At 45.5% G+C, this 23,469-nt stretch overlaps 1 protein-coding gene across 3 annotated transcripts in view; it reads left to right on the forward strand.

Annotated features, from left to right (window-relative positions):
• shroom4 (shroom family member 4) overlaps positions 1-23,469 on the forward strand; it is a 44,561-nt gene that overhangs the window by 11,755 nt on the left and 9,337 nt on the right. For all 3 annotated transcript variants that reach the window (XM_062963996.1, XM_062963994.1, XM_062963993.1), the window contains 6 exons: positions 3,329-3,460; positions 8,506-10,639; positions 11,850-11,911; positions 14,192-14,833; positions 16,395-16,516; positions 20,003-20,282. In XM_062963996.1, the coding sequence (XP_062820066.1) occupies positions 3,329-3,460; positions 8,506-10,639; positions 11,850-11,911; positions 14,192-14,833; positions 16,395-16,516; positions 20,003-20,282 (3,372 nt within the window). The remainder of the gene's footprint in view (positions 1-3,328; positions 3,461-8,505; positions 10,640-11,849; positions 11,912-14,191; positions 14,834-16,394; positions 16,517-20,002; positions 20,283-23,469) is intronic.

Raw genomic sequence — 23,469 nt, forward strand, 5'->3', positions numbered from 1 at the left:
CTCTGCATTGCATTGTATATCTTTCTTTCCATCATCAAATATTTTTCGGCAAGCATCCGTATATCATTATCATCATCATCATTTAATTACTTATTAATCGCCCTCCATCCACGATGCTCTAGGTCAGGGGTCCCCAAACTTTTTAAACAGGGGGCCAGTTCACGATCCTTCGGACCATTGGAGGGCCGGACTATAGTTGGCTACCGAGCAATAATAATAATAATAATAATAATAATAATAATAATAATAATAATAATAATAATAATAATAAATAAGAGGGTTGGAAGAGACCCTTTGGGCCATTGAGTCCAATCCCGCTTTGCCTTTGTGCACCGAAAGCACAAGCAAAGCACCCCTGACAGATGACCACCCAGAATCAATGTTAATAATAATAATAATAATAATAATAATAATAATAAAGAGGGTTGGAAGAGACCTCTTGGGCCATTTAGTCCAACCCCCTTCTGCCTCTGTGCACCATAAGCACAAGCAAAGCATCCCTGACAGATAGCCACCCAGAATCAATGTTAATAATAATAATAATAATAATAATAATAATAATAATAATAACAACAACAACAATAAGGGTTGTAAGAGAAGAAGGGACCTCTTGGGTCATTTAGCCCAACCCCATTCTGCCCTTGTGCCGTGGGGGCCGGATAAATGGCTTCGATGGGCCGCATCCGGCCCCCGGGCCTTAGTTTGGGGACCCCTGCTGTAGGTGATTTACAAGATAAAATTGTAAAGGATAAAAATATATACATACAAATATTGATAAAATTAACATAGATTAAAAGCTCTAGTAAAGAGCCAGGTCTTGAGTGCTAGGGTAAAAGGCCCTGACTCATGCATGGCTCTCATATGGGGCGGCAAGGCATTCCATAAGGCAGGGGCAGAAATAGAAAAAGCTCTGCGCCTGGTCCTTTCCAAGTGCACTTCTCTAGGACCTGGTACATAAAGTAAGTCTCGTTGGGATGGTCGTTGCGACCTCCGATGATGAGAGAAGGAGAGACGGTCCCTAAGGTACGATGGGCCCTGGCCGTAAAGAATTTTAAAGGTCAGAACTATCATCTTATATAGACCACGGTAATCAGTTGGAAGCCAATGCAGATGCTGCAGCACTGGTGTTATGTGGCATTTCATGGGTGTTCTTGTGAGTAGCCTGGCTGCTGCATTCTGAACAATACGGAGCTTTCGGGTCGTGGACATCGGAAGCCCAACATACAGGGTGTTGCAATAGTCCAGCCTAGATGTGACTGTGGCATGGATGACTGTTGCCAGAGCCTCATCAGATAGATAGGGTGCCAGTTGCCTCGCTTGTCGTAGATGGAAAAAGGCCTGTTTGCTGGCAGCAGCGACTTGAGCTTCAATTGTCAGCTGCGAATCTAAAACGACACCCAGGCTCTTAACGGTGGGCGAAGGAGATAGGGCAGCACCATCGAAGGTGGGTAGCAAGTGGGTCAGACCAGTCAAGCGGCCATGCCACAGAATCTCAGTCTTCGCCGGGTTCACCTTCAGTCTACTAGCACTATATGACCTGAAGCGTAGGATTTCCTATGAGCATAAATCATATAAGCTCAATGTTTCTCTTTGACAAATGTTGTCTCAGTTTGTTCCAGTCGGTCCATTGTCTTGATGAAATGTTCTGTGATACTTTTTGTGTTAATAAATCCATATTTTTAATGTCTATTAGTTTCAGCATCCATTTTTCTATTGTGGGGATTTCTTGCATTTTCCATACTTTGGCTATACATATCCTGGCAGCTGTTACCATATATATATGAAGAGTTTTTCTGTATTGGAATCAATCTGAAAATCTACAATACCTAGAAGGAAGTATTCTGGTTTTAAATCAAATTTAATTTGGAGTATTTTCTCCATTTCTTTGTTGATTTCCTGCCAAAGCCTTTTTATTTTCCTACATCCCCACCACATGTGTATAAAATCTCAGTTATGTTTTCCGCATTTCCAGAATTTCCCATCTCCCTTACCCTCACCATTGCCTCCTTTTTCAAAGAGGAATCCTGACTGAATCCAAGTGCTTTGGGGGCTGTTCAAAAGTGTGTGCCTTCAGCCGAACGGTGCCATAGTCAAGCCTTCCTTGCTGCCCCTCTGATGCTGCCAGGGAGTTTTCTTAGGGAATCCCATCGCACACCTTCCTTCTATTCCTGAATCTGCTTTTGCTTTTGGGGTGGCATTAGTCAATGTGGCGCCATAGGACAGAAAAAGGGGCCCCTGATGCCCACGCCATGCCCTCCTTGGCTGTTTTCGCTATTTGGGGGAAGATTCACCTGCTTGGCATGTGGGTCAGGGGCTGTGATGGTTCCCGTGTTTATGCCAGTGGTGTGGAGCCGTGTCACAGAGTTTCAAAGCTTTGTTCATAGAAGATCTCCACGCTGACAGGGAACTCTAGGGGTGGAGGAATCCTCCATCAGGATGGTTTGAGCTTTGGGGCTGGGGTGACTTCATGGCTATGGGGCAAAGGGTCACGGTCATCTCCAGACCCAAGGGGTGACGTGAAGCAGCCCACAAAGTGGCAGAACCGTAGCACCTTCTCCTTGCCAGAGCTCCGATATTACATCTCCCAGAATCCAGAGAGAGAAAGAGAAGAGGGATTGATTGTGAAGTACTGAGAGGTCTAATCTGTTTCCCTATTTTTGGAACCTCCTGACAAGATGGGTGGAGGGGCAGAGCTCTCCCTCTTCTCCATCCAAAGGACCAGATTGCTTCCTGGTGCCAATAGAGAGCCGTTGACAGTCTGGTCACTTGAGGAGATTTCATTTGACTTTGCGATGACCAGCAGGGTTGCCACTGCTGTCTGTGTAAAAGGATTTTTTTTCGTGTCAGGAGCAACCGGAGTTACTTCTGGAGTGAGAGAACTGGCCGTCTGCAAGGACGTTGCCCAGGGGACACCTGGATGTTTTGATGTTTTACCATCCTTGTGGGAGGCTTCTCTCATGTCCCCGCATGGAGCTGGAGCTGATAGAGGGAGCTCATCCGCGCTCTCCCCAGGTGGGATTCGAACCTGGCAGCCTTCAGGTCAGCAACCCAACCTTCAAGTCACAAGGCTTTTATCCCCTAGGCCATCGGAGGCTCCTGTGTAAAAAAAAAATCAAATTTTGTTACATAGTGTTATCCTCCTCTTGTGTAAAAGAACCAATTAGGAAATAATGACATTTCTAACCCAGGAACAAAAATTGTGTTACACCGAGTAACATCCTGTGTGACTCCTGCCTGAGAGCTGTGGGTGGCGGGTGCTTGAGTGGGTGGGAGGTCGGTGTGTGGCTTCCTCCCTCCCTCCATTGTTTCCCCAATGTCCCCTTTGCAGGAGGAACGTGCCCGTCATCCGGCCGCACTCATGGCACCTGGCCAAGCTGTCCGAGGGCCGGACTGAGGCGCCCACCATGCCCTGTCCACCCGACGCCTTCAGCCTCTCCTGGCACTCCGGCTGCGACGCCAGGTGAGTGCCTCTTTATGTCTATGGGGGGACGATGAGGCAGGGGGAGGGGGACATGGACTGCAGATGTATCTCCTTGGGTCCATTTCCCTGGGACTGAACCTAGGATTCTCCTCCAAAATGCTCAAGGGGCAGAAAAATGTTGAAAGGTAATTCCCAGAACCTTGCAGAGATCAGACAGACTCATATTTTGGCGTTATAATACCTGACATTTCCAGTCAGCATTTATTTATTTATTTATTTACTACATTTATATGCCGCTCTTCTCACCCCGAAGGGGACCCAGAGCGGCTTACACATCAAATGTACATACAATATATTATTATCATAACACAATATAAGCAATTAAATTACTATATTGTACTACATAATTTTATGGTAATATTATTAGTAATATTACATTTAATATATAATATATAATTAATATTATATTGTATTATGTATAATATTGTATCTATATACAGTAGAGTCTCACTTATCCAACATAAACGGGCTGGCAGAATGTTGGATAAGCAAATATGTTGGATAATAAGGAGAGATTAAGAAAAAAGCCTATTAAACATCAAATTAAGTTATTATTTTACAAATGAAGCACCAAAACATCATGTTATACAACAAATTTGACAGAAAAAGTAGTTCAATACGCAGTAATGCTATGTAATAATTACTGTATTTACGAATTTAGCACCAAAATATCACGATGTATTGAAAACATTGACTACAAAAATGTGTTGGATAATCCAGAACGTTGGATAAGTGAGTGTTGGATAAGTGAGACTCTACTGTATATAAAAGAGTAATGAAATTTCGGCCTAGGACAAAACAACAAAACTACACATCCCAGAAACACTAAACTTGGCAGCACAACCCCTCATCCATGCCTCTACGTTCATACAACAAAAAGAAAAGAAAAATAAAGTCCTAATTAGAGGGAGAGGAATAATTGCTTTCATCCAATTGCTGCCAGTTAGAAGGCTAAGCTCCGCCCACTTGGTCTCACGCCAGGGGACAAGCAGAGTTAGGCCTCACTTAGGCCTCTTCCACATTGCTTATAAAATACAGATTATCTGATTTTAACTGGATTATATGGCAGTGTAGACTCAAGGCTCTTCCACACAGCTATATAACCCATTTATAATTTTATATTATCTGATTTCAACTGGATTATCTTGACTCCACACTGCCATATAATCCACTTCAGTGTGCATTTTATCCAGTTGTGTAGAAGTGGGCTCATAGAAAGGGGCTTAATGTCAGGGGAAAACCTTTACCCTTTACCTTAACTACCACCAGCTCCTCAATACTTTATTTCTCATACCACCATACTTCGCCACAGCAATGCATGGCCTGGCACAGCTAGTTACATTATAATATTATTATCAATATTGTAAGTACATACAATATATTGTATATTTATAAATTATTGTATATTATATATGTATATAAAATTAGCATAGCATGTTGCTATGGCACAGGAGACAAGATGGAACTGCCTCCCTAGCTCTCCCCTGGCATTCTACCAGATTTTGGGGAAATTCCTGTTTCTGAGCTCCAGCTCTCATAATCCCCCAACCATCATGTTACAGAACTTGGGGAAGTGTCTTTTTTGGACTACAAGTTCCAGAATCCCCAGCCGACATGTTACAAAGTTTGGGGAGTTATTTTACAGAATCCGTCAACCAACGTGGACAGAGCTTGTGGGGAGTCACATTAATTTTAGTGGGATTAATATTGATAACCGGCTTTTTTCTCTGCCAAAGGAGACTCACAGCTCCCCCCACCCCACCCTGCCCCAAGAATTGACTAAAAAAAGTTTTAAAAAGGAAAAATGAATAGGAGAGAAATACAGTGTTCCCTCACTACTTCGCAGTTTACTTTTCATGGATTCGCTGTTTTGCGGTTTTTCAATAAACTCTAAAAAACTATTATAAAATCATAAAAAATTACAATTTACAGCCTAAGGAAGGGAGGAAGGAGAAGCTAAAGGGAGAGAAAAGGAGCCCAAGCAGCAATGGGAGGAGAAGGAGGCAATTTATCAACACACGATTGGTTGATAGAGACTATTGTATTTTATTTTATTTTGAAAGGGGTAAGTGATATCCAATGATACATACATACACACAATTTAAAAACAGGAGTAACAAATAGGCTAACAGTGGGGGATAACTGGGAAAGGAAATGGGGAAGTGGGGGAATTGGGGAAGGACAAAACACACAGGAATAATCAGGGAAGGGTTAGGGGTACATTGAAAACTTCCATTCTATCCCCTACTTGGAAACAATTTCTATAATATATATTTATGTCCATGTCCCGGTTCATTTTACTATTATGGTCCTTTTCTTAATGTATAAGTCTAATTTTTCCCACTTTGTACTCTTGATCGATTCTCCTCTAATTGCTTTCAAATAAAACGTTAATTTGTCCATGTCCTTTATTTCTTCCAATTTCTCCAACCAGTTCCAACTGCGGGATCTGTTCTGTTTTCCATCTTTTTGCAATAGTTATTCTTGCAGCAGTATGTAAATAATTTATCGTCATTGGTTGATAGAGACTTAAAATAGTGTATAACTACTAAAATAATGTATAAATATTAAAATAAATATAGGGTCCCTACTTCGTGGATTTTCACTTATTGCGGGTGGTCCTGGAACCTAACCCCTGTGATAAGTGAGGAACACTGTAACTTTCTCAGCCTCCTTGTCAGGTTCCTTTTCAATTGCTTTGAATGAAGTTGCTCTTCAAGCGCTTGAATCTTTTGTGGGCTTCTCCCCGCTAGCTGCTCATAGCCCCCTTCCCTTTCCCCTTCCTTGAGTTCTTAGAGGTGGGTCAGCCTCATGGGGCAGGCATTCCCCCGCCCTTCCCTCCCCAATATGGCTCTTTCTCCTTGGCTGCTGTTTGGGTCGTGCCTTCCCTCCTCCTCCTCCTCCTGTCCGCTCATTCCGGAAGGGAGGCGGCTCTGGAGAAAGGAGCTAATAGATTCCAGACTCCTTTGCCAACTCACAGAGCAGCCGGAGCAGCCAGCCCTTTCCTTGCGGGGCTGCAGAAGGGGCCCAATGGGCATGCAGGGCCCGGGACCCTATCCACCCCCTTCTCAACACCACCCAAAGTGGGCTACTTTGGAGACCGTCAGGACTGGCGCTAAAGCCTTCATCCACCATCCTTTCAATGCCACTTCTGCTCCAGGCAGCAGTGAAATTGCTCTAAAACTTGGCAAAGCAGTGATCTGCGGAACAAAAGGGCAATTGAGAAGAAGAGGAGGCATGACGTCCACTCCCGTGATCCCTGCCACCCATTAATCCATTATTCAGCAAATGGGAATAGAATCATAGAATCATAGAATAGTAGATTTGGAAGAGACCTCATGGACCATCCAGTCCAACCCCCCGCTAAGAAGCAGGAAATCGCATTCAAAGCACCCCCGACAGATGGCCATCCAGCCTCTGTTTAAAAGCTTCCAAAGAAGGAGCCTCCACCACAGTCTGGGGGAGTTCCACTGTCTAACAGCTCTCACAGTGAGGAAGTTCTTCCTGATGTTCAGGTAGAATCTCCTTTCCTGTAGTTTGAAGCCGCTGTTCCGTTGCGTCCTAGTCTGCAGGGCAGCAGAAAACAAGCTCCCTCCCTCCTCCCTATGACTTCCCCTCACATATTTGTACTTGGCTATCATGTCTCCTCTCAGCCTTCTCTTTTGCAGGCTAAACATGCCCAGCTCTTTAAGCCGCTCCTCATAGGGCTTGTTCTCCAGACCCTTAATCATTTTAGTCGCCCTCCTCTGGACGCTTTCCAGCTTGTCAACATCTCCCTTCAAAATTGGACACAGTTTTAAGACGGACACAGTAAGACGGATTTGTGGCCCTTGATGCGTCCACGGGCCCATGGACTAATCTTTCCTTGGCCCCTCCCTGAGTACAAAAGCACTCATTAAAATATACCATCCTCGTTGTCCCACTTTACATGGAATGCCATTCATTTTCTAGTTTTTTTGGCCCTTGTTGTCTGCACATCGCCTACCCTGTTTCCCCGAAAATAAGACAGTGTCTTATATTAATTTTTGCTTCCAAATATGCACTTATTTTCAGGTCTTATTTTCAGGGGATGTCTTATTCTTCCATGAAGAAGAATTCACATTTATTGTTGAACAAAAAAATCCAACATTTATTATATACTGTACAGTAGTTGTTATCACAAACCAGCATAACCAAATTGTGAATCCTATCAAGAATTTCTTGTTACTACCATTATTTCCATGTACAACAATCTATGGTACATACATTTACCAATCCTGCATGCTCTGGTGTTCTGTTTGGCGGGCATGCTTCCAAACAAAAACTTTGCTAGGGCTTACTTTCAGGGGAGGCTTTATATTTAGCAATTCAGCAAAACCTACACTAAGTCTTATTTTCTGAGAATGACTTATTTTCGGGAAAACAGGGTGGAAGGGCTCCCAAGGCAGGATAGTAACCCCTGAACCTGCCAGGCTTGCCCAGTTCTACTGTATGAGGCATTTCTGAAAGTGGGCTGGGATTTTCCAAAGGCCCAATTCTCACCTTAAAGCTGTGAGAAGAGCTACAGTTGTCCAGGCCATTCAATGTTCATTTTTTGGTTCAGATTTAACAGCATTGGGGTTTTTTCAGCATTGAGCCATCCTGAGTCCTGATGGGATACAAATAATGATGGTGATGATGATGGTAACGATAACAGTACTAAAGGGAATTGAGTCTTCTCTGTGGTGACTCCCAAACACTGGCACTTGGCAAGCCATTGGAAAACTGTAAGAAGTGGGGAATAATGTGTTTGCCCTATTTCTATGATTCTAAGATGCACTTTTTTTCTAAAAATGAGGTGCATTTTAGAGTCATGGATATGGCTTAGGTATTTTTTTGTTGGTGGTAGCACTGAAATTACTGTGCGTCTTACAATTGATAGCATCTTAGAATAGGAGAAACACAGTGAGCTTCAGCACATTATGCAATGTCAGATGCCAACTCACTGAGTGCCACCCCTTCTCTCTTTCTTTTTCTCTCTCTCTCTGTCTATCCTCGTTCCTTAGTGACCTCTCTCTGCCTTGGAGCCCACTATCCCGGCACTGCAGCACCGACCGGAGCAGCTCCCTGGGGAGCATGGAAAGCCTTGGCCCGGCCGGCCAGAGCTACTTGGAGGGCAGCCTCTCTCCCATTGACCAGGCCATGTACCAAGACAAGCGCGACTCAGCCTACAGCTCCTTCTCTGCCAGCTCCAACGCCTCTGACTCCGCCCTGCGCCCTGAGGAGGGACTCTCTACTGAGAGTGCCACGCAGAAGCAGCCACCACCAACGGACCCCCGGTACCTGCAGACAGGTGTTGAAGGGGGGGACCTGGCAGCAGGAAGCAGAGGTGGCCAGCCCCGTCTTGTAACCTGTGCTCAGACCTCTGCCCAAGCCGCCCCCTCCGCCCCGCAGCCCCCCATCAGGCAGGACAGCCTGAGGGCCTGCAACCCGCTCCCAGAAGGCCCCCCAAACCTCAAGGGGCGCTGGACCTCGGACACTTCCCTCTGTGTCCGTGGCCAAGAGATCCCAGGCTCCACAGGGCACAGCAAGGACTCTCTGGCCACTGAACAGTACTACTTACTGAGCTCCCACACTGATCAAGTGATGGAGAAGGGAGTACCGAATGCCGAGTCCCTCTTGAATGATGGGGACGAGGGGGACCACCCCACAGAAGACCGACATCTGGAAAGGAAGAATGATGGGGCCAGACAGGACCGCTGTCCTGATGTCTCCTGGCCGGGGCCTCCAGGCCACCGTCATAGTGCCCCAGAGCATTTACTGGCTGCCCAGTTGCAGATGATGAATGTGTCCCATGTCCAGGAGGGGCCCCAATGGACTGTGTCTCCGCTCCACATGGAACAAAAGGGTCCCAAGGCTTGGCAAAACCAGATCCAGAACAGGCAGAGGTCCCCAGAGCAGGCAGAAGAGCCAGCCCCTCGCTTGGGCACAAAGGGAGGCACCAAGAGTCCCCTTGAAAGACCCAGGAGTGCCTCTGTTGAGTTGCCCCCCTCCTTGTCTGTGCAGCACCAGCAACTGCCAGGAAGTGGGGACCCCTCTGTTGCCCCCGTTGGCATGAATGCATTGACCGAAGGTGTCCGAGATGCAGGAAGGAGCCATCCAGCTGCCAAGAAGGGGGGCTCAGCCCCACACCGCTCTGCCCAGATGCGCCGGCGGAGCGACCGCTTTGCTACCAACCTGCGGAATGAGATCCAGTGGCGGAAGGCCCAGCTGCAAAAGTCCAAGGGCTCAGCCGCCCTCTTGTTTGGGGAAGAGGCAGTGGAGGAGGCTGAGGAGCCCCCAAAGAGCCCCTCTGGCTTGGAGCCCCCCTCCTGGTCTCCTCCTTCCCCTCCCCCTGCGGCCCCTTCGCCTCTGCCTCCTCCGCCCCCTCCCTCCTTGGCAGAGAGCAGGCCTCACCGCTCAGGACCAAGCATCAAGCGCTGGAGCTCAGAGCTGAGCGTCTTCGGAGGAGATGGGGCTTACCGCAGCCCTGGCCCAGAGTCCAGGTTGAGAGCCCCAGGGCCTGAGAGGCCTCCCAAATCCCCTCTGCCTCCAGTTCCTGGGCGCGGGGGGCGCTGGCGCTGGTCCCCGGAGCACAAACTACAGCCGCACAATGGTAGTCCGCAGCCGCCTGAGCCAGAGTCTCCATCCCGGCACTCAGAAGAGTCAGGCCTCTTGCCATTTGCCGACCGGAGGAGGTTCTTTGAGGAAAGCAGCAAGCCCCTCTCTCCCACCTATTCCAGGTTTGGGGGAGTGCCTCCCTCCAGGCGGGAGGAGGAACGGAGCAGTGCCTTCCAACCAGTGAGCTGTGACCATATTGGGCAGCAGCAGCAGCGGCGACGCCACTCCATGGACCATTCCTACCCATCAGAGCCCACCTACCAGGAGTTCTACCAGCCTCTGCCCCGACGCCGGCCAGACTGGGAGTGCTGGCAGCCGCTGCCTTTTGCATGCGCCCCCCGGGAGGCCTGCCCCTTCTGCTACGGGGATCAGCGGTGCCCCCCAATGCACCACAGGAACCCGCCGGCACCCCCCGGCCACTGCGCTCACCGCTGCCACCCCCTCGCCTGGACTCGTTGCCCAGACTGCTGCTGCCCGACTCCGCACCAGCGCCTGGAAGAAAGAGGGGGTCTCTGGCTCGGGAGGAAGGCTTTTCCCATGGTGAGTGGATGGGTGAGAAATTAAATGGGAATTAAATGAGCAGTATGCTCCTGGAGCCCCGGTGGCGAAGTGTGTTAAACCACTGAGCTGCTGAACTTGCAGACCAAAAAGTCCCAGGTTCAAATCCCGGGAGCGGAGTGAGCGCCCGCTGTTGCTCCAGCTTCTGCCAACCTAGCAGTTCGAAAACATGCCAATGTGAGTATATCAATAGGTACTGCTCTGGCGGGAAGGTAACAGTGCTCCATGCAGTCATGCAGGCCACATGACCTTGGAGGTGTCTATGGACAATGCCGGCTCTTCGGCTTAGAAATGGAGATGAGCACCAACCCCCAGACATGACTGGACTTAACATCAGGGGAAACCTTTACCTTTTTATGCTCCTGGAAAGCTTCGGGCCTGCAAAAGGGGTGCTAGGCACATTCCATAGTGAACTGGCTATGAAAGGATATAAAGGACATGTCTATGGAGTGGCATTCTCTCTCCGTGCCAGAAAAAAGTAATAGACCTGAATGATGCCAGACCAATTCATGCTTTTATGCTTTTTAAGCATGCCCTTGGGATGCTTCTAAGCATAGGTTAGCTGAATTGCAGATATAACATAACACAAAGCAAGGCTTGGATTATTTACAGCAGACCCTGAGGCCTTCTGGATCTTGCTGGGCTGCATCCCATCAGCCACAGTCGGCTTTGATATGGTGGGAATTGCAGTCCAAAGGCTTTTGTGGGGTGGAGACACCTGCTTTGTAACCTTGGGTCCTCTTTGGTTGAGTCCTCTATGTGCTGAGCTTTGTTGCTGGTGATGATGTTGTTGTTATGAGTCTATACTGGATGCTGTTTTTATTGGGAGATTGTTTAGATAACAATGTCCTGCCGTATTTATATTTTTCTGGAAATTTTGCCCACACAGTAGTATTCCTCTAAGAGTGTTATATGTACATGTACAATATAGCAGTCTGTCCAGCACTGTCAACAAAGCTATTGACTTGATACAAAACAGGATTTTGTGGATAAAAACAAATCCTGAGAAATGGCAGCAAAGTGGGGAAGGAAACCGAAAGCGCAGCACAATCGGAGCTTGGGAAGATGACTTTTGGGGGCAATTTCCCTTTGGATGGAAAAGCGTCCTGGATGGGCTCCTTTCATCCTCTGCCAGAGCCCTTCTGATGTTTGTGTCGGTCCCCAGTTCTCACTCTCTGATTCTTTTTGCCAGGAATTTCCTGCAGACGAGTGGGAGCCCCCTGCGATAAACAGGAAGACCAGCCAGTCAATGAGGTAAAAGCAGCAGAATGGAGGAAAGGGAGGAAATGCTGGACGTGGGTCCTTTGGGGCATCAGGAGGGAAGGCCACAAGATGGGGGATTCTGGGAGCTGTGGTCCAAAAAGTGCACCTTTCCCAATCTTTGGCCACTTCTTTGACTGCATGGGCAGGCAGACAATCCTCTCTCAGCATGAAGGCAATTCATTATAGAATCATAGAATCATAGAATAGTCGAGTTGGAAGAGACCTCATGGGCCATCCAGTCCAACCCCCTGCTAAGAAGCAGGAAATCGCATTCAAAGCACCCCCGACAGATGGCCATCCAGCCTCTGCTTAAAAGCCTCCAAAGAAGGAGCCTCCACCACAGTCTGGGGGAGAGAGTTCCACTGTCGAACAGCCCTCACTGTGAGGAAGTTCTTCCTGATGTTCAGGTGGAATCTCCTTTCCTGTAGTTTGAAGCCATTGTTCCGCGTCCTAGTCTGCAGGGCAGCAGAAAACAAGCTTTCTCCCTCCTCCTTATGACTTCCCTTCACGTATTTGTACATGGCTCTCATCATGTCTCCTCTCAGCCTTCTCTTCTGCAGGCTAAAAATGCCCAGCTCTTTAAGCCGCTCCTCATAGGGCTTGTTCTCCAGACCCTTAATCATTTTAGTTGCCCTCCTTTGGACGCTTTCCAGCTTGTCAACATCTCCCTTCAACTGCGGTGCCCAGAATTGGACGCAGTATTCCAGGTGTGGTCTGACCAAGGCAGAATAGAGGGGGAGCATGACTTCCCTGGATCTAGACGCTATTCCCCTATTGATGCAGGACAGAATCCCATTGGCTTTTTTAGCTGCATCACATTGTTGGCTCATGTTTACCTTGTGGTCCACTTATTATTCACTCATTATTTTGAACAAAGGGACTCCAGAGGGCAATTGTATTCCTTTTCTGGCTTCTTCCTCCTGCACATTGTGCTGCAGGTGAGGCCTGTAGTCCAGAGCGCCCACAATGCTGTGCATTTGACCTTTTAAGGTGCCCTTGTTGGACGGACGCTCCGGAGACGGAAGCGCTGCATCATGGCCTCCCACGCCAGGAAGTCCAGGCCTCCGGATTCTTCTCCCCAGACACCTGCCCACAGTCTCTCCGTGGCACTGCCCAAGTGGGTTGTCAACTGGCCCCTTCCCTTTAGCAAAGGGGATAAATATAGTGGCTGAGCTGTTCGTTGCCCTTTTAAACAGCCTCTTTCTTGGAGGAAAGAGAGAAAAGGCAGCAAGAGAGAGAATGAAATTTCTGCGTGAAGGAGCCAACATCTGACTTGGCAGCCCTTGCTTCAATGCCCACATACTCTGAGTCAGGCTCAATGCTCCTTTCTCCCTGGCAAGGAGTCTATGGTGATGGCAATGGGTTTTGGCAAGGGAGCTAGAGGGTCTGGTGTAGAGCCTCATTTATGCCTCTCCTGTTGGCATCTTTTTGGCCTTTGTGCCTCTCCTTTGTCCAGACTAATTTTCTAGAGGTTTATAAGCAAAGACTGGATATCCATCTGTCAGGAAGGCTTGGGTGATGTCTTCCTACCTGGCAGAAGGAGCTTGGCCTTCTGTGGTCCCTTCTAATTCTAGGAAATTATCTATGTATTTGTGGAGGATTTTAAGCAGAGGCTGGATGGCCATCTATTGGGAGATCTTTGATTGTGTCTTCCTACATGGCTTGGACTGGATGGCTCCTTGAGGTCCTTTCTAATTTGAGGATTCTGTGCTTCTTCCTTTCTTCTCTGGAGGATTTTAAGCAGAGGCTGGATGGCCATCTGTCAGGAGATCTTTGATTGTGTCTTTCTACATGGCTTGGACTGGAATGCTTCTTGAGGTCCTTTCTAATTCTAGGATTCTGTGCTTCTTCCTTTCTTCTCTGGAGGATTCTAAGCAGAGGCTGGGTGGCCATCTGTCGGGAGATCTTTGATTGTGTCTTCCTACATGGTTTGGACTAGATGGCTCCTTGAGATCCTTTCTAATTCTAGGATTCTGTGCTTCTTCCTTTCTTCTCTGGAGGATTCTAAGCAGAGGCTGGGTGGCCATCTGTCGGGAGATCTTTGATTGTGTCTTCCTACATGGCTTGGACTGGATGGCTCCTTGAGGTCCTTTCTAACTCTAGGATTCTGTGATTCTTTTTTTCTTCTCTGGAGGATTTTAAGGAGAGGCTGGATGACTGTCTGTCAAAAGGGCTTTGATTGTGTCCTCCTGCTTGTCCGAAAGGGCATTGACTGGATGGTCCCTCTGGGTCTTTTCCAACTCTAGGATTTTGTGGTTCTGTCTTTTCCAGTGAGCTACCCCAGCACCAGATGGGCTTTGCCAGGACCAGCCCCTTCTGGACCTGCTTCGAGGAGCCTGAGCCCGAACATCCGCCCTCCTTCTGCCGCACTTCCTCCTCTTCCTCTTCCTCCTGGGACCGTGAAGGGCCAGGGCGAGAGGCCATGGGCCTGGAGGAGCCCCACCGGGGCCCGGTCCGCGGAAGGGCCTACTCGGAGAGCCACCTTGGTGTGGAGCTGCCCAGTGGCAGGGATGGCCGGGAAGCCCACCTGGCCAAGGTAGAGGAGGCCCCTCTGGAACCGCCTTGCGGGGCCCAAAGGAGGGGCCCACCCCCTCCGCGGCCCCCGCCACCCAACTGGGAGAAGTACCGCACTCGATGCCAGCTGCAACCCACCAGAGTTGGCACCGAATCCCCCCTGGAGTTGGCCCGGAAACGGTCGCAGAGCCTTCCCTTGGAACAGCTCAGGGACGAAGGGCCCCGGGGGCAGAGCCCCTCCTCCTCCTGTGCCAGCCCCTCCCATCAAGCCGCCTCCTCCTCCTCGCCCCCCAGGACCCCCACGGAGCCAGGCAGCCTCCGCTACTACTGCCACCGCTCTCCGTGCCAGAGCCCCGAGTGGCCCACACCGGACCCCAGTGACAGGAGCACATCCTCCCGGTAAGGAGCCTTTGCCCATCTGTTCAATATGGGAAACGAACACATCTGAGTTGGCAAATGGCATCACTGATGCAGAACACGGAAGCGAGGAGAGACTGCCACCATTTGCGTTGGCTTGTGGCTGCATCTGCACTGTCATTTACCACCACTTTCATTGCCGTGGCTAAATCTACTAGTGAAGAGTTGCACGGTCTTTCACCTTCTCCAGCCAAGAGTGCTGGTGTCTCACCAAACTACCTCTCCCAGGTTCCATAGCATTGAGCCAAGGCAGTTGAAGTGGAGTCAAACTGCATTACTCTTGCAGTGTAGATGCTTCCTGAATCCCACAAGATGGGCAAGATTATATTGTTACAGTAGAGTCTCACTTATCCAACACTCGCTTATCCAACATTCTGGGTTATCCAACGTATTTTTGTAGTCAATGTTTTCAATACATCGTGATATTTTGGTGCTAAATTAGTAAATACAGTTATTACTACATAGCATTACTGAGCATTGAACTACGTTTTCTGTCAAATTTGTTGTTAAACATCATGTTTTGGTGCTTAATTTGTAAAATCATGACCTAATTTGAGGTTTAATAGGCTTTTCCTTAATCCCTCCTTATTATCCAACATATTCGCTTATCCAACATTCTGCCAGCCCGTTTATGTTGGATAAGTGAGACTCTACTGTATTATTATTATTATTATTATTATTATTATTATTATTATTATTATTATTTTATGACACAGCAAACAAGATAGATATGCTGGATTTCGTATCACAAAATCACAAGTCGAACACTTCCCAAGCGTTTAGGACTGTGTGATGTATTTTCGGATGATGCGCGCATATCCCAGTAGGGTGGCCTTTTGCAGTTGGCAGATTGTAATTTTGTCAATGCCTATTGTTTCCAAATGCTGGCTGAGATCTTTTGCCACGGCACCCAATGTGCCCATCACCACTGGGGCCACCTGTACTGGTTTCTGCCAGAGTCTTTGAAGTTATTATTATTATTATTATTATTTTATTTAATAATTACAGTAGAGTCTCGCTTATCCAACGTAAATGGGCCGGCAGAATGTTGGATAAGCAAATATGTTGGATAATAAGGAGAGATTAAGGAAAAGCCTATTAAACATCAAACTAAGTTATGATTTTACAAATTAAGCACCAAAACATCATGTTATACAACAAATTTGACAGAAAAAGTAGTTCAATACACAGTAATGCTATGTAGTAATTACTGTATTTACGAATTTAGCACCAAAATATCATGATGTATTGAAAACATTGACTACAAAAATGCCTTGGATAATCCAGAACGTTGGATAAGCGAGTGTTGGATAAGTGAGACTCTACTGTATTATTGTATCCTTAGTTGAGTTCATTGAGCACAAGGTACTTTTGCATCTTGAATTCAATTGACAGCAGTGGAAGTAAGCTGAGGGCAAAGGAGAAAGTGAGATAAGTCGGGGCTTTTTAGAAACATCTGGAAAAAGGGTGGGAAAGACTCACCTTTTGAAAAAAAATGATGTTTCTACCTGTACCTGAGCCTTGTTATTTTTCTGCTTCAAAGGCCATCTAGCTCCTTGGAGGAAGAAGCCACCCCAGAGTCAGCCTGGGAAAACGGGCAGAGCGGACTCATTGTCCATAGAACCATGGAGCCAGCTTCCCCAGGCAGCCTCCCCAGGATTCCCTGTGAGTTTGGCTGTCTCCTTGCGAGGCCTGGAGCCTCCATCTCTTTGCCTCTCTCTCTCTCTGTCTGTTCGACTATTTATCTGTCCATCCATCCACCTATCCATCCTATTGTTTTCTAAAGCAACTCTCAATGTGAAAGTAACAATTAATGCCACAAACGCTTAAAAGCCATCAAACAATTGCTGTTGAAATACAGTATGAGCCCCATATGATAGCAAATTTAATTAAAAGGCATGACCTATGCTGGAACTTTCCAATTAGTTGCTCTGGTAGACATAAAACATTATCCTCTGCAGGAATATTCTAGGTCAGTGGTCCCCAAACTTTTTAAACGGGGGGCCAGTTCACGATCCTTCGGACCGTTGGAGGGCCGAACTATAGGTGGCCACCGAGTAATATATAATAATAATAACAACAACAACAACAATAATAATAATAAAAAGAGGGTTGGAAGAGACCCTTTGGGCCATTGAGTCCAATCCCCCTCTGCCTTTGTGCACCGAAAGCACAAACAAAGCACCCCTGACAGATGGCTACCCATAATCAATGTTAATAATAATAATAATAATAATAATAAAGAGGGTTAGAAGAGACCCTTTGTGCCATTTAGCCCAACCCCCTTTTGCCTTTGTGCACCAAAAGCACAAGCAAAGCATCCCTGACAGATGGCCACCCAGCCTCAATGTTAATAATAATAATAATAATAATAATAATAATAATAATAATAATAATAATAATAATGGTTGTAAGAGAAGAAGAGACCCCTTGGGTCATTTAGCCCAACCCCTTTCTGCCCTTGTGCTGTAGGGGCCGGATAAATGGCTTTGATGGGCCGCATCTGGCCCCCGGGCCTTAGTTTGGGGACCCCTGTTCTAGGTCCTCCAACATGTATCTGTGGAAGCATGCTGTAGAATTTTCTGGAGGACCTAGAAAGTTCCTAGGTAAAGGTAAAGGTTTTCCCCTGATGTTAAGTCCAGCCGTGACCGACTCTTGGGGTTGGAAGAGCTGAAGAGCTGGCGTTGACCATAGACACCTCCAAGGTCATGTGGCCGGCATGACTGCATGGAGCGCCGTTACCTTCCCACCAGACCTATTGATCTACTCACATTTGCTAGAGAGGGTGTATTTTGTCAGCAGGGGTTCAGTGAAACCACAGCTACGGTTCCTGACCTGTGGGTTCGGGGATCATACTGTATTTTAATAACACATACTGTGAAATAGACACACTTATTTCACACCCCTTTTTTGTCAAAAAAGGGAGTTGCGACTATTGTGCAGGGAAAAACAGCCGGTAGCCAAATGAAGCCCCTATAGCAGGCATGGGCAAACTTCGGCCCTCCAGGTGTTTTGGACTCCAACTCTCACAATTCCTAACAGCCTACCGGCTGTTAGGAATTGTGGGAGTTGAAGTCCAAAACACCTGGAGGGCCGAAGTTTTCCCATGCCTGCCCTTTAGCTTCAAGGCTCACTTCACTTGAGCCCATGCCCTTCCCCTTCCCTTCCCTCCTTGCCCTTTCCCTAACCTACTTCACTTTCTTTCCCTTCCGTTCCCTAATTTCTTTTCCTTCCCTTCCCAAAAAGGGGCGTGTGTGTGACGATCATTTAATCAAATATGGCAAACTTAAATATAATATATATAAACTCTGTAATGAGATCCTTAATTCCCTCTTGTAGAGTCTGCTGAATTTTGTCTTACAGTTTGTATATTATGTTCAGACTCTAATGTTCTAATGCAGGGGTCCCCAAACTTTTTAAACAGGGGGCCAGTTCACAATCCTTTGGACCGTTGGAGGGCCGGACTATAGTTGGCCACCAAGCAATAATCATTAATAATAATAATAACAATAATAATAACAACAACAATAATAAAAAGAGGGTTGGAAGAGACCCTTTGGGCCATTGAGTCCAATTCCCTTCTGCCTTTGTGCACCGAAAGCACAAGCAAAGCACCCCTGACAGATGGCCACCCAGCCTCAATGTTAATAACAACAAGAACAACAACAACAACAACAACAATAAAGAGGGTTGGAAGAGACCCCTGGGGCCATTTAGTCCAACCCCCTTCTGCCTCTGTGCACCAAAAGCACAAGTAAAGTATTATTTATTTATTTATTTTACAGCATTTATATTCTGCCCTTCTCACCTTGAAGGGGACTCGCGGCGGATCACATTGCATACATAAAGGCAAACATTCAATGCCATTACATAGAACAGAGACGCAGGCACAGGCGGGCCTCGAACTCATGACCTCTTGGTCAGAGTGATTTGTTGCAGTTGGCTGCTAACCAGCCTGCACCACAGCCCAGCCTCTGACAGATGGCCACCCAGCCATCTCTGACAGATGGCCACCCAGCCTCAATGATAATAATAATAATAATAATAATAATAATAATAATAATAATAATAATAATAATAATAATGGTTGTAAGAGAAGAAGAGACCCCTTGGGTCATTCAGCCCAACCCGCTTCTGCCCTTCTGCTGTGGGGGCCGGATAAATGGCTTCGATGGGCCGCATCCGGCCCCCGGGCCTTAGTTTGGGGACCCCTGTTCTAATGTTTTGTTGTTGAAGTTTTATGCTGGTTTGTATGTTTCTACTATTTTACCTGTTTTACATTGGTTTAATTATGCTGTATTTTTTGTATATTGAAACTGCGCTTGTCCCCATGTGAGCCGCCCCGAGTCACCCCTGGGGAGATGGGAGAGAGATATAAAAATAAAGTTATTATTTTTTGTATGACACAGCAAACAAGATAGATAGGCTGGATTTCATATCACAGAATCACAAGTCAAATACTTCCCAAGTGTCTAAGACTGTGTGATGTATTTTCGAATGATGCATGCAGATCCCAGCCGGGTGGCCTTTTGCAGTTGGCAGATCGTAATTTTGTCAATGTCTATTGTTTCCAAATGCCGGCTGAGATGTTTTGGCACCCAATGTGCCAATCACCACCGGGACCACCTGCACTGGTTTCTGCCAGAGTCTTTGAAGTTCAATCTTGAGGTCCTGATAGCGGCTGAGTTTTTCCTGTTGTTTTTCGTCAATGCGACTGTCACCTGGGATGGTGACATCAATGATCCAAACCTTTTTCTTTTCCACAACTGTGATGTCTGGTGTGTTGTGTTCCAGAACTTTGTCAGTCTGGATTCGGAAGTCCCACAGTATCTTTGTGTGCTCATTTTCCAATACTTTTGCAGGTTTGTGATCCCACCAGTTCTTTGCTGCTGGGAGGTGGTACTTGAGGCATAAGTTCCAATGAATCATTTGGGCCACATAGTTGTGACTCAGTTTGTAGTCTGTCTGTGCAATTTTCTTACAGCAGCTGATGATATGATCAATGGTTTCGTCGGTTTCCTTGCACAGTCTGCAGTTTGGGTCATCAGCTGATTTATTATTATTATTATTATTATTATTATTATTATTATTATTATTATTATTATTGAGTGCTCTACCTTGTGGTCCCTCCCTCCTCCCTTTTTCCTGCAGCCCCCAAGGAGCACCATCCGGCGCAGTCAGGGGCCGCAATAGGGGCCCTCCCCTGCGGCACAGTCAGGGGTCCGGGGCCTACCACGTCTCGCCTGGATTCGCAGGAGCTGATGCGGGACGTAGCCGGGAGGGACCGCTCCTTGGCCGGGGTGCTGGGCCCCTCCTTGGGCAAAATGACGGCAGCTGAAGTCATGGAGGACCTATTCTCCGCTGGAGATGGCTCCGCCTGGACCAGGAGAGACTGGTCAGCCCAGGACAGGGGCCAAGCCCCCACTGAGAGGTAGGCAAGTGCTCTGGGCAGTGGTGATGCTGCTATTCTGTTGGTAAATGAGTGGGACAATTAGGCCTTCTCTGTCTATTGTTTGGGCCTATCTTGCAGGACTGTTGGGAGGATTACACTATGTAACACTTCTTTGGTTCCTGGGTTAAAAATGTTATTTCCTAATTGGTTCTATCATAAAAACATGGGAAAAGTTTATTAAATTGCAAAAACTTTGTTTCTGTGGGAGGGACATCCTGCAGCACATTTTGCTCTAGTTTTTCAATGAGTCTCTCATAGAGTCTCAACCCATCCAACCTAGTTTGTGGCAGCCGTAAAAACAAAGTTACTGGAGTAGAACAACTACTTTCAAAATAAGGACCACACAATTAAACAGGGAATAATACTTCCAAACCAGGAGCAGGTTTTATTTTTCAAATTTTGTTACATAGTGTTATTAGTTTTATTACATTTACCATATATACTCGAGTATAAGCCGACTCGAATATAAGCCAGCCAGGACCCTCACTCGAGTATAAACCAAGGGGGGCTTTTTCAGCCCTTAAAAGAGGCTGAAAAACTCAACTTATGCTTGAGGATATATAGTATATGCCACTTTTTGTCTTAACAGAGACTCCAAGCCACGAACTTTGCTAAAAACAATGCAGTATACAACACAAACATTAAAATAGAATTATTAAACCAAACATTATTTAAAAATGAACCCTATTTAAAATACATGTGTGTAGTTGGCGAAAATATGTAGCCGCTTTGGAAAGAGAGACTAGCTAATAAATAAATTTCTGGAGCTGTGTTGTAAATAATGAGGAAAAGGGGTATTATTATTATTTTATTATTACAGTAGAGTCTCACTTATCCAAGCAGAAGCTTGGATAAGCAAACATCTTGGATAATAAGGAGAGATTAAGAAAAAGCCTATTAAACATCAAAATAGGTTATGATTTTACAAATTAAGCACCAAAACATCATGTTATACAACAAAATTGACAGAAAAAGTTGTTCATTACACATTAATGCTATGTAGTAATTACTGTATTTACGAATTTAGCACCAAAATATCATGATATATTGAAAACATTGACTACAAAAATGGCTTGGATTATCCAGAAGCTTGGATAAGCGAGGCTTGGATAAGTGAGACTCTACTGTATTATTATTATTATTATTATTATTATTATTATTATTACTATCAAGATGATTATTAAATTATTAGTTAATGAAACAGATGAATAAAACAAAGGATTCTCCCAAGCAGGAAGCAGCCAGGCTTTGAAGCTGCAAGGCTATTCAGTGCGAATCAAGGTGGCCAATTGCAACATTCACACCTGCCTCAGGCAGACAATAGTTCTTTCTCCCACCCAGGACATTATTCCACAGATAAATAAACCCCACTTGTTTCTAACAGACCTCACAACCTCTGAGGATGCCTGCCATAGATGTGGGCGAAACATCAGGAGAGAATGCTTCTGGAACATAGCCATGCCACCCGGAAAACTCACAGCAACCTAAACATTAATTTAATTTATAAATTTATTTTATGTATTTATTTAATATATATTAAAATTATATAAATTTTATTTATATAAATGTATATAATGATAGATAGATAGATAGATAGATAGATAGATAGATAGATAGATAGATAGATAGATAGATATCACACTAAATTAGAATCACTTTAAACACAAGACATGTCCTCTGGCACAGTAGTTTCCAGATCTTGATGGGCTGCAACTCCCAAAAGCCCCAACTGCCATGACCATTGCAAGCCGAGAAAGCCATTCTCTTCCCAAGCGCTGACTCTGATTCAGTCCTTTCTGTCGTGAGCAGAAAAGATTCCCATGATGCTCTCTGGATGTTTTCCTTCTAAAAGGTTGTTACACATTTATTGGGTGCACTCCATGCAACACATGTATTTTAATATTTATCAGCTGCATCCGTGTCAAACACAAGAAACATCTTTTTGCCGTGAATCTTTTATGCAACAAGGCTGTAGCTCACAAAGGAAAACATGCCGTCCACTTGTCCTCTGCTTTCAAACATTTACGCTTTCGAAGTACAAAAACATAAGGAGATTTCTGAGCCAGACTTTGAGGGGGAGGGGGTAGGGATTGTGCACACATTTGGTCATTGTGTCCATATACCGTATATACTCGAATATAAGCTGACCCGAATATAAGCCAAGGCAGCTAATTTTACCACACAAAACTGGGATAATTTATTGACTCGAGTATAAGCCGAGGGTGGGAAATGCAGCAGCTATGGGTAAATTTCAAAATAAAAATAGATACCAATAAAATTTCATTAATCGAGGCATCAGTAGGTTAAATGTTTTTGAATATTTACCGTATTTCAAAGAAAAACAATAAACTAGCTCTATAAGTGAAAAAGTAGGGGCAATAAAAACAATATGGTATTAACAATAACCTAATAATAATAATAATAATAATAATAAAAACTTCATTTGGATCCCACCCTATCTCCCCATAGGGACTCAGGACAGCTGCCAACATAGTAATAGGCAAACATTCAATGCCTATATAAACAATGCAGAGCTAGATATAGATCTATAATTATAGATACTAATTTCACATATGCATTTTCCCCTGAAACGTTTGCAAATCCCCTCTTCCCCTACAATAATTGCAAGCCCTATATATATATATATATATATATATATATATATATATATATATATATCTAGACATGTCTATATATATTTGTGTGTTAATTTCCCCCCTGTAATATTTGCAAGCCCTATATATAGATAGGTAAGAATATATTCATACAGTAGAGTCTCACTTATCCAACATAAACGGGCTGGCAGAACGTTGGATAAGCGAATATGTTGGATAATAAGGAGGGATTAAGGAAAAGCCTATTAAACATCAAATTAGGTTATGATTTTACAAATTAAGCACCAAAACATCATGCTATACAACAAATTTGACAGAAAAAGTAGTTCAATACGCAATAATGCTATGTAGTAATTACTCTATTTACAAATTTAGCACCAAAATATCACAATGTATTGAAAACATTGACTACAAAATGTGTTGAATAATCCAGAACGTTGGATAAGTGAGTGTTGGATAAGCGAGACTCTACTGTATCTATCCAGACATCTCTCTTTATATAGATATTTGCAGAGACTTGCAAACATATGAGGGTAAATTCATATCTAAAA

Source organism: Anolis carolinensis, unplaced genomic scaffold (genome assembly GCF_035594765.1).
Source record: "Anolis carolinensis isolate JA03-04 unplaced genomic scaffold, rAnoCar3.1.pri scaffold_12, whole genome shotgun sequence".
NCBI classification, from domain to species: domain Eukaryota; kingdom Metazoa; phylum Chordata; class Lepidosauria; order Squamata; family Dactyloidae; genus Anolis; species Anolis carolinensis.